Source organism: Electrophorus electricus, chromosome 13, assembly GCF_041902795.1.
Source record: "Electrophorus electricus isolate QZ-2024a chromosome 13, ASM4190279v1, whole genome shotgun sequence".
NCBI lineage: Eukaryota > Metazoa > Chordata > Actinopteri > Gymnotiformes > Gymnotidae > Electrophorus > Electrophorus electricus.
Window position 1 is genome coordinate 17440351 of NC_137509.1, and position 11730 is coordinate 17452080.

At 41.9% G+C, this 11730-nt stretch overlaps 1 protein-coding gene across 1 annotated transcript; it reads right to left on the minus strand.

Moving 5' to 3' along the window:
* Window positions 1–120: 120 nt before the first annotated feature.
* On the minus strand, window positions 121–8842 carry ankrd33bb (ankyrin repeat domain 33Bb). Its single transcript, XM_035519951.2, is given in 6 exon segments — window positions 121–880; window positions 946–952; window positions 1101–1241; window positions 1687–1721; window positions 1723–1796; window positions 8217–8842. Coding segments are annotated over 6 exon segments (1095 nt in total). The 5' UTR covers window positions 8559–8842; the 3' UTR covers window positions 121–384.
* Window positions 8843–11730: the final 2888 nt, after the last annotated feature.

Consider the following 11730-nt stretch of genomic DNA (forward strand, 5'->3'; position numbering starts at 1 on the left):
TTGAAACAAATTTCAAGTATATTGTCCTTAGAAATAGCATGAAACTCAGAATGAGATTAATACACTTTTAGCTATAACATGTCATGTACACATAACATGTCGTGTGTCCGTAGCAACCTAGTGTTTGACCAAAGCAGATAACAAACACACCCATTCCTACCAACAGCTAAATGCAATGTAGCTGATGTGTCAAAGCAAACAACTCTCAGGTGTCATTTCCACCAGTAGTATGGACTATACCTCCCTCCTAAAAGAATGACCCACACGATTCCATGCAAACACCTCCTGAGCTCGTGGGGTGCTCATCTTACCAGCTCCCCTCCCCTAGGGCACTGTACTTCCAGCTGGGGGGGGACCCGGAGGTGGTGCGGGTCTGTGGAGCCCCTAGCCTCCAAACTTTCTGGCGTGCGAGTGGCATGTGCGGCCCGGCACTGGCACGGGCGCAGACGCAGTCAACCCCCCGTCTGGCAGCGGACGCGTCTCCGCAGGGTCGCTCGGGAACAGGCGCCCGGGCGGGACGCGTGGCCCGGCTGGGCCGAGCCGGCCCACGCACGGTGGGCTGCCTGGGCACACGGGCCAGCAGGCGGTGGCCAAAAGCGGGCTGGCCAGCGCCGTGGTCATGCGCACCATGTAGTCCAACGCTCCCCGCTTACGTGGCTCTGCCCCCACGCTGAGGGTGACGGCCTCCTGGCAGCGAGATGCGGGGTCGGCGGTGCGTCTGTCCGCCCCGTGCAACGTCGGCCGCTCCATGCGGAAGGAGAGGCTGAACTGCTCGGCGTATGGCCGCATCGTGAGGTGCAGAAGGAGCCGCGCTGTCTCGTAGCGACCGGTGAAGAGGGCCCACTCACTCAGTTTGCGCCCACGGTCCCTCGATTAACGCCTCCCCCTGTGGGGAAGCGCAGCGCAAAACACATGAACACTGAAGGCTGACCTGAGCTCTGACACCACCCGCCTCCACCCAGAAAGGGCTGGACAACTCATAGCAGAGAAAACGACTTAATCATGCACATTAAAACGGGAAAATCTGTGAGGTCCTTGAGGACCCTGAACAAGGGTTGAAACCCACTGACATGCGTGGACATGTGTCTCGGGTACGGTACCTGACATCATAATGGCGTGAACGCATGTTGCCTGGCCCTGCATGGCTGCTTTCATCAAAGCCGTGAATCCTTGGCAGTTCCTGCATTCAATATCCAGCCCAGCAAAGTAGTTCAGTAGGTAACTTGTGATCATAATGTGACCTGAGTTTTAGAGGGATACAGAGATATATTTGAATGCACCATAAGGAACGTAGATTTCAGAGAGTTGCAGACAGATGTGCAAATGCATGACTTGCATGTTACATCTGAACCTAAAATGTGTTCAGAAAAGCACTTAGGAACTAGGCAGCAAGGTTATAGTTTGCTTGGGAGCTTTGCTTCCATTCACACATACCTTTAACAAAAGAAATAGTTCTTTTTAAATATGGCAACTGTCTTGTCATTATGTCATTTGGGTTTGTTCCAGTCGTCTCACGTCCCTTGTCGTGATAACGTCTGGAGGTTAACAATCTAACAATATCCAAGTTCATACATTCAACATTAGTACTTAAAACTAATAATAATATAATATTATTAATGTAATAATATAATTGAATGTACTTAATATATTTCCGAAGGTTTCGAGCAGCTGTCTTTCTTGTCTGACCTGCTTGGGCAGCTACCATCAGAGCTGTGTTGCCCATCCACGTACGGGCACCGCGCCAAGGCGATGACCACGTCCACATAGCCCCGGTAACACGCCACGATCAGCCATGTCTGCAACGCAAGCACATGACATTCGGGCGTCATTCGCAGCGTGAAAGGACCGGTTTTGCAGCAAGAGGAGCTTTTTTAGCAAACACATGGGAAAAGGCCCGTATCAGTTATATTCTTGGCCTGGCATATGGCGAACCAGGGAGCGGACGGTCACTGAAACGCGATGAGGTCATCGCGACCTAGCAGTGAAAGGGTCTGACCCTCGTGAAGTCATAATGCTCAAGTAAGTGCTTTTAGAGCGTCTGAATGTACGACTGGAGAAGTTTATTATTACACCACAGTGGGAAGCATAGCAGTAAACCATAAAGAGGCCGATTTGGACAGTAAATCCAGACCAGGTAGCTGTTAAAAGCAGTGTCTCCAGTTCAGTGTAGTGAATATATTACTATATATGGGCATGTCTTAAATGTAGAGGTACATTGCAGATGCAGCACTTTAGCAAATCTAAAGTCCAGAAAAGCTTGGTCCTAAGTGAAAGGAAAACAGCTTAACCTTTGTGTAATGGTGCAATGGCATCATGAAGAATATATATATATATATATATATATATATATATATATATATATATATATATATATATATATATATATATATATAGGAGATTCAAAATTGGAATGAAGTACACAAAGTTTCCAGAGAAACAAACATTCGCTTGTACAGCCGATGAAGGACCTTTGTCTGAAACATCCTTTTTCTCTGGAAACCTTGTATACTTCACTACATTTCTGAATATTTCTACAACAATTAATCCAGTACACTGCAGTAGATACTCACCTGAAATCTTGTTCAAAATTATATATATAATTTTATTATATTTAGCCTGAATCTCCTTTTGGACTAAAGCCCATGGCTGTTTAGGTGATATATACAGTTGGGAGGAAACATTTGTGAACCATTTGGAATTATTTGAATTTAATAACAGTAAATTAAGACAGTAGCTAGCAAATACGGTACCACATGTTTGCTGAACAAATGTCTTAATCTAATAAACACATAACTGGGAGCACTGTTATTACCAGTAACCTCATCCATATGTGTTCTGTTTCTGCTGATTAGTCTGGCCGAGTATGTGGGACGTTCGTGATGCATTTCTCTACGGTTGATGTAAATGTTTAGTGTCGCTTGCTTGCCCGTCTTAGATTACGCCAGACCAGCCTGTGAGATGTGACTGGGATTAGGCCATTCTATAATATGGAACTTTGTTTATTAGTGAACCAATCTGTTGCTGATTAAATCCTGTGTTTCGGGTCAATGTCATTTTGCATGACCATATTAGTGTCCATATTAGCCACACCTGGAGAAAGTAGGAACACTGAACTACAGAAGCGGTATGCAGCACCAAGTCTTTAGAAACTCTTTAATTACCATACTGTGAGGGTTCATCTTACGAGCTGGTTTTTGAGGTCCTCTAGAATATCATTTGATTGTGCCTTATTAAAACAAAACAGCATTCTGATGTTCAAGATCCCTCCCTCCATCTGAACTGAATCTCAATTTACTGAACCTGGTCTTAATTACTTTTTTACATAAAGTTATTATCCTAAAGGTTTACATGTCTTTTCCATTAATGGCCATGATTATTTGAACCATTTGTTCAATAAAAATATGACCAGGTAAAATGTGCATTACTTGTTAAATAAGACTAAACAAGTCTATATTTATTATTATGACTAATATGAAGATATTTTAGCAGCTTTTTGCACATTTGTCAAAGCTGAGTGTCTCAGAATACAGAGATAATTAAATGACATCAGCACTCAGACTACTGAAGTGCAACCAAACGTGCAAGAGGAGGTAGTGGAGGTAGGAGACTGTGTGATTACACGACCAGACTTCAGTCTGTCCCTGCAGGACACCTCATTTTAGGTAGAAGAGCACAATCTCAAACTGAGAACTTTTTCTCAGAATGACATGTTTTTGTCAGAATGACACATTATTCCAGGGCGAAATGATGGAAGTACAGTGGAAAGGGTACTAAAACCCACAGGCCAGTGCTATACGGCCATCGTCATTCAGACTGCAGAGTAATGGCCTTATTAAGAAAGCAAAGCATATTGCTCAGATTAAATGGTCACTTGCAGAACCTCTCAGGCTCATGAGGAACCATCTCAGTTACAGTGGCTGTAGATATGAACATTTTCTTCATGGCTGTCTTTAATGCTATTTTTCTTACTTATTTATTGCTGAAAAAAAAGAATAAAATCTTTACCAAAGTAGTTGTAAAAAAAACTAAGTATTTCCTATCATCCAGCAAAGAAAATGGTATGACATTTAGAGATACCCAAGGAGTAGTTGTTCCCAGAAAGACCGTCAGGAAGCCATGTGAGCAAATCTCAGGCTCTTTTGCCCGGAAAGGAAATGTCAGGCTCTCTTAAGATGATTGTAAAGGAAAACCCTCCTGTGAACTCCTAAAGCCTCCTGCGTCGTGAGGATCAGCGTGATGAAGGCTATTGCAGCAAAGAAACGGAGCTTACACAGCGGACACGCCTAACTCCCAAGGCCATGGTGACCTCCACACACACCAAGGACAGACTCACACAGCCATTTTTTATGAAGATGTAGCCTTCTACTACTGTAGCTCACTTCAATTACTGAAGGACTAGTATAAACGATGATGACAAATTTGAATGTCGGTGTGATAGTTGTCATTGTTTTCACAATGCCGCGATGTTTAAGGCAGAATAATAATGACACTTAAAATATAATGACAGTTTCACTTTAGCAAGAAACGATAGAAAATGAATGATGGACAAATCCTGCTTATCTGGATAACGGCTTAAAACCAATGATTGGGAGTACCATGGAGATATATGCCTTAGTACACTTGCAATCCATAAAGCAAGACTGACTGTGTTCCAGTGAGAGAATACGGGTTTGTTCCTGTGTGGTTCAGAGCTCTGCTATCTGAGGTGAGTCAGGATGTGGAGCTCAGCTGCTTCGTAACGTGACAGGCAGACCTCATGAACTCCACTGTACCAAGCAGTGGAGTGCAGCATCTGTTTAATGATACAAATGTGAATATAAGAGAAGGTAGTTAATATACTGTAGCTGCAAGTGGCCATTCTGGGTCCAAGCACATATCGACATCCTACATTTGGACCCAAGAGACACGGGCCTATGTGGTCAAAATGTGTAAAAGGCTCCCGTTTGTACTGGAATTTGATGAAGAGTCTTGAATTATGCTGTCAGCCTAACTTAGCATATATTGATCTTGTGATTTTTATCAGTAAGTCATAGATTATAAACAAATCATATTACCTGGAAAGCAGTATAGTTTCTTTAATTAATTATATTTGCAAAGCTGATTGTCTTACTTAACTCCTATTGCCTCCACTTTGCAAACACTAAAAGCTGCTTGATTTTAAAGGTGATAGCTGATAGCACAATGCACCGCCAATCTGCAAACCAATCAGACTGAAAAGAACCAATCAATCAGACTGAAAAGAACCAATCAGACTGCAAAAATGCAAAGCATCACCAGAATGTTATGCCATATAATGTGTCTACATTTTTATGTTGATGAAACATACTTTTCCTGACTTCAATCTCTTTAGGCCTGAAAACACACAGCCTGTGATTATATGCAAATTTGTTGACTGTGCACTGTAGAGTCTCCTGATTGCCGATTTGGCTCAAACTTGGCAGTCAACATCATGTCGTCATTACGTCTAAGTCTGCATTGCTATGATTTACTTTTCCTGACTTCTGTTCATTTAAGTACGAAATCACAAGGCCTGCAATTATATGCAAAACAGGTCATTGTTGTGGAGGCTCCTGATGGCCAATCTGGCTCAAATTTTGCAGGTGTCCTCAGAATGTTATTTTTAATAGATTTATCCAAAGTGGTCAAATTCAGATAAACAATCACAATCAGAAAACTTATTCTGGTACCTATTTGGTCAATGTGTTACAACAACATAGTCTCAAAAAGTCAACATTTTTTGATAACTATTTAATTTCAGATTATGCAGATTATTCAAAGACCAATTTTGATGTGATTGAATGAAAATCCTAGGACTAGTTCGAAAAGTGTGTGTAGAAAACAATCAACAACATCTGATAAACAAAGCGGTTAATGGCAACACTTGTCAGTCTCTCTGTAGCACATAAAATAATGTCCCTACCGGCAACTGTGTAAGAGATATCTGTTTTTCACATTGAAATCAGCAATAGTGTCCCGCATGGGCTAAATGTTATGATACTTTACAAGCCTTGGTTGACCCAATGATTGATAATAAACAATTTTTTGCATGTTGTAGTGTCACTTGAACAATGTTTACCAGCTTTGGCATGTGAGCTCAAAATCAAGCCTATCAAGTGACCAAGCATGGCTGAGATTCAGATGTTTTGAAGATCCACCTTGGAACAGTTGATCGCCACACGACAGCCGGATGGCATGCAAATTTCAAAATGTTTTTGATCATTACTGAGGTTCAGACACCTGTGAATATTTTGACACCAAGTGTGTATAGGTGAAAAACCTAGCACTAGTTCACACAAGTAGGTTTTGCATATTATACTAATATTATCAACAAATATAGTCAAAAAATCTAAGCGGGCAGAGCTTTTTGATTTGGCTTGCATCAAGGATTGCAGTGAAAGTGGGTTTTTTTTTCTCTAGGACTTATGTTGTAGGAGAAAATCACCAAAATGTTAAATGCTGCGCTGTAGCGCCACCATCTGGCAGATAAAGGCCTCTTAGAAAAAGAAATCTCAACAGTTGTGATAGTGTCTCAAACACTACTTTCACCTTGATAATAAAATGATCCTCATTTGAAAGAAAAATCCAGATGAATAAGAACCACTTCAAATATGCCTATATTCAGTGGCGGAGTGCAAATTTCTGGGGTCCCTCCACAAGAAGTCGAGTGTTTTAATGTTTTAATTTGCTCTGCTTCTGTCCTGGCTGCCCTTCCACTACACCAGTACCCATATTACATATCGCAACCCCGTGTGTTGTGTCTAAAGCCTCCCTACCTCTTGTGGGAACGTTGCAGACTGCTGCCGGCCAGCCAGAATGCTCTGAGCGTGTCGATGCCTCTGTGAACCTTTTAGAAGCTCTGGCGTGATTACGATGTGCTTCAGCCTGATCGCAAACTGCAATCCAACCCCCCGTCTGTTTAGTCGACTGCTGGGAGGGCACCCAACCACCCCCCTCCTTCTTCTCTTCTAGGGTTTAAGCTACCACGGCTCTGCCGGCTTCATAAAGGGCAGCAAGCATGCACAGCAAGGCACGCTGGCAAAAAGCATGCATCAGGTAACAAAGACTTCAGGGGCACGGATTAAGGTCGTACTGAGCCTATTATTAAACATAGTTCTTCCTGCCCGGACCGTGTGTGGTAGATGTGCCATTGTAGCAAGAAGAGTCTTATTTAGGGTTGAGGCGTTACACGTGACTCTCCTCCACAGCCTGGTATAGGGGAGTATTGATAGAATTTGCACTTCCGGCTGTGTCGATTTTCCTCTCCGTGGTGTGACACAGATTTCCTATAAAAGCTTGGCTTAAATTGTTTGACTTTAATGCTGCATATTGTGCGGTGCTTAGAAATTTCAGAAGGGAATAGGGTGCTTCAGAGTCAACGAGCACATTCCCCAAAAGACATTCTGAGACTCATGCATGCGCCTAACACTTTGATATGATAATGGCCTCTGCATAAACATGACGCTATTATCTACACCTCTAACTTCATAATCATGGGCTCCTCGAGGATCCTTGAGGGGATCTATTCCTGTCCTTCAGTGCTATTCTTGTCACTCTAAACTCTGCGACTATGACGTGAATTGTTCTTAGAATATAAGTTGGTTCATTATGGTGAAATTGTTTTTAGTAGTAAGCAAAAACACAATGTATACTGCATAATATCACACGAAGCATAATAAATGTGTGTTCATGGGCTTAATAAGTAACCTAGCTGATATAAATAAAATATTTTAAAGAAGAAAGACTCACAGATGAAACAGCCTTACAGATAAAACAGGCTTCTCTCAGATTTATCTCCTTATCAGAGTTTCCTTTCATATAACTGAAAGTCATACCTGGCTATACCTTTTATAAATAAATATACCTTTTATAATAAGATTAAAAGCCTTCATGCTGCCCGAGAGAATAAGATTACAGGGTCATACTGTCACATTGTGAAGCCTATGTCCTCCCAGTAGAATTGTCATTCTACCCTTATGCACCCTGAGCAAGACCCTTAACCCTCAATTACTCAAGTTGTACTCAGTCATAATTGTAAGTTGCTTTGGATAAAAGCATCAGGTAAATGTAATGCACAAAACGATGCAGGGGTGTACAAAAAGATCTATTACAGAGAATTATGGGAAATAGGTGATGTGTGGCGTGAGCTTCTGGATGTCTACGGTACATCTTTGAGGCAATAACAGGCTGTTAGTCTCAAAGGTCCAATCAGAACTTACCCTGTTGTTTTTATCCACTTCCTGTACTTCTTCTTCTGTGACTCCCTGCCTGATCATAATCTTGACTATGACAGCATTGTTATTGCAGCAGGCCTTGAAAAAGGTGAGCGTCTCTGGACTCTCGGGAGTCATATGGCGCTGATGCAGGAGTGAGCCCCCGAGGGGATAGAAGGACTCACATGACGCAATGCTGCTCGTGTCTGTTAACTGGGAGAAGTCAAACTCCTCAAACACCTGGTAGACATCACCATCATCACCACCACGACCTTCGCTGCAGGGATCCTCCATCTTCTCCCCACTACTTCTGCCACAACCTTCACCATTTCCACCCTTCAGCACCATTTCACCTGCGGCCCAGTCTCAGGGAGACGCAATACCTGCTCGAAGATACGCAACCTTCCACATTTACAGCATCACCCCTGGACGTGCGTTGGACATGAGTAGAGTCATATGTATTCAGTCCTGATTAAATGGCAGTCTAAAACGGTACCTTGTCCAAAGTCAATTACTGGGACGTTTAGCTGAATCAACTCACGCTGCCATTTTCTTTATTTTCGTTTTCATCATCCAGCTATTTCTTTACTTGATTAGCTCCATGATGTGCCATCTGTTAGACTTCATTCCAGTTTTTTTTGCAAGTCCAAAGCATCTAGCCACAGATTGCGATCCCTCATGAAAAACAGAGTATGCAATGAGAGATTCCTCTGTCCACAAAGAAGCCTCTAATCTCTTTAGCCTCTCTCTACTGAGACACTAATCTGACTGTTTTAGAAATAGCAGGACGTTGTGCCTGGGTATCCGTGCGAAACCCTTAAATTAGTGAAAGCAATAAATTCAATCTATAACAGGTAATCAATGTTTTTATGCTCAATACAAGTGCCTAATTAACAGCTATACTGAGCTATACAACTGCAGTTAAATGTCATAATGAGGACTGTAGACACTGAATGTAGATCTTTCAGTTATGAAGCTAAAGCTCTGGGTAACATCCACATCAGTATGTGTCTTCTGTTACTTTCCTCTCTTTGGTGGTTGGCATACCACCAGCCACTTGCTTTATCGCAGCATAAGCGGAGCTAATTGGACTTAGCAGAAATGGTGTTTTTGGTATGTGTTTAAAGATTTCGTCTCTGTGGGTCTAATAGCATGTAGCAGAAACACTTTATATGAGTTTCCAAATGGTCTCCATTTAAATAATGTGAATATTCTTTCAAAATCCCTCACCATGCGCTCATTATCCCAATTAAGCATTTTTTAAAAGTCATACTTGCCCTAAAAAATAAATAAAAATAGTTCAAATAAATAATATATATAAAATTGGTTAGCAAATTTGGTGAGATGTGGCCTATTTAAAGCAACATATAAGCAAGTATAAGCAGTGTGTGAAGCTTTTGACAGGGATGTTGAAAAAATAATGGCATATTAAACCTTTTTTTGAAGATTTGCACGGCCATGCACAGACGTACCAAACACTGGTTCAGACTCTACGATCACAGCGCAGAACTGAACCAGCGGCTGGAGTTGAGGTTGCTGTCCCGCTTTCCTTCATATCCCATGTTCCTTCATGACTGTAGTTCCCAGAAACATGGAGGACTCCACAGCCATCAGTCTCAGTGGAGGAGGGTTTCTCCTGAAGCGTGCCATCGTCTCCAAAGTTTTGAACATGTTCTGTTCCAAGTTGTTGGCACAGAGGGCCAACTGTTCAACCACCATTCTGTAAACATATTCATCGCCATCTTGGACGAGACTGATGACAGTAGTGTCAACTGCAAACCAGATACCTAACAGGGATCCACGGAGCAGCAGTCCACTGCGAGTAGAGCACTGGGGATAGCACACATCCCTGGGGGCACCAGTACTAATTGCCAGTTTTTATAACAGCCAATAGTCAAACAATAATTTTGCATTTACTATTGGCAATGTGGTCAAATCAAAACCAACCAGTTATGCACACTACACATTTCTAACCATGTCATGTAGAGCAGGCAGAACAAGGGTCTAACAAAACCAAGGTTATGGGTTTGACTCCCAGGGAGCAGACATACTGATGAACACGTCAGACACACTGAATAAGAGCATCTGCCAAATGTAAATGGTACTCAACTCGCTCCAGTGTGTCCAGAATACTTAAAACCCCTCTAAGCCAGTGATGCCCTACAAAGTTTCAAAGAATATATTGTTGCCGTTATGCCTAAAACTAAGTTATTTTTGTCCAGCGGCCCTTATTTTATCAAACGCATATGATCATCTTATCCTTAAGTTGTGCACTGTCCCAGTAATAGACCCACATCCGTTTGCTTATCGAAACAAACCGTGTGTTAAAGATGCGATTAACCTCTTTACCATATTCTGTTGCATTTGGATTAATGTAACATATCATATCCTCTTTATAGATTTTAGCTTGAAATTCAATTAAATCTCAAACAACTTAGCAAATTATTGGATGTGAATGACTGATTAGACATTTAATGATCAGCATCTTAACATTGTGCCATCTGGCTCTCAGTACCGTGGGGTCTCGGAATTACGTGCTTCGGTGTTTCTCTTTAGACGAGCTATATGAACTCAAGAAAAATAAGGATTTTCTTAGATAAAGAAAAAACAGGAAGGTAAAGAATAAATTCTTTGTACCATTACTGAGACCAATTTCACTTAATTTATTTGGTTTGGTATGATGTATTATGAACAAGATGTATAATAAATTAGTCTACCATATGTCTGACCCATCATCGTTATTATAATTTAGTCCTGCCCAAGTATGGTTTAGTAATGCCCCAAAGCAGTTGCATTTACGTATACAGACGCTATTTGAATAGTCTGGTTAAAGAATTCACCTTTTCCTTTCTCAGACAGTCTGAGATTCATGCTTTACTCTGGCTCAAGTGCAGCATCTACACAAAAAAGTCTGTGCCGTCAAAAGCGGTGCCGTTCCGGCTCCATACTCTTACTGGTCTCGAACCAGCGAAGCTGCGCTACAAATGGCCGAAATGCTCTGGCGGATTACTGAATAAACGTGAGTGTTGGGCTGACAAACCAAAGTCCCTTCTGAAAGGTCTAGTTCACACACCAGCACTAGGAAGCCGGGTTTAGTCTTGACCTTACAAGAGGAGGGCACGATTAAAGGTTAAACCTGAGAAGCCTTTTCTCAACATTACACATGTACATCTTTTTACGGTCTCCCTTTAGAATGGACAAAAATGCACTCCACTATAAAAACGAAACGCATCTGTGACTACCATTTAAATGTGCAATGCAAAGCTCGGACTGTTCACATTGTTAAAATGAGCAAGAATGTGGGATGCTCAAGTGTGCGCTCTCTCTCAACTAAAGTGGGAAATGTCGTGTCACACATTAGAAAAGGTTTCAGTAATACCTGTCACAGTGTCCTGATAATGTCATCCTTCCCAGGATGGTTTGAAGATGCAGTTCTATACTTTTGAGGACATTTTAGCCAGCCTGACATCAATCATCTTTAGGACCACAAACTTCTGTTATAGGAATCATCTTAGACCCA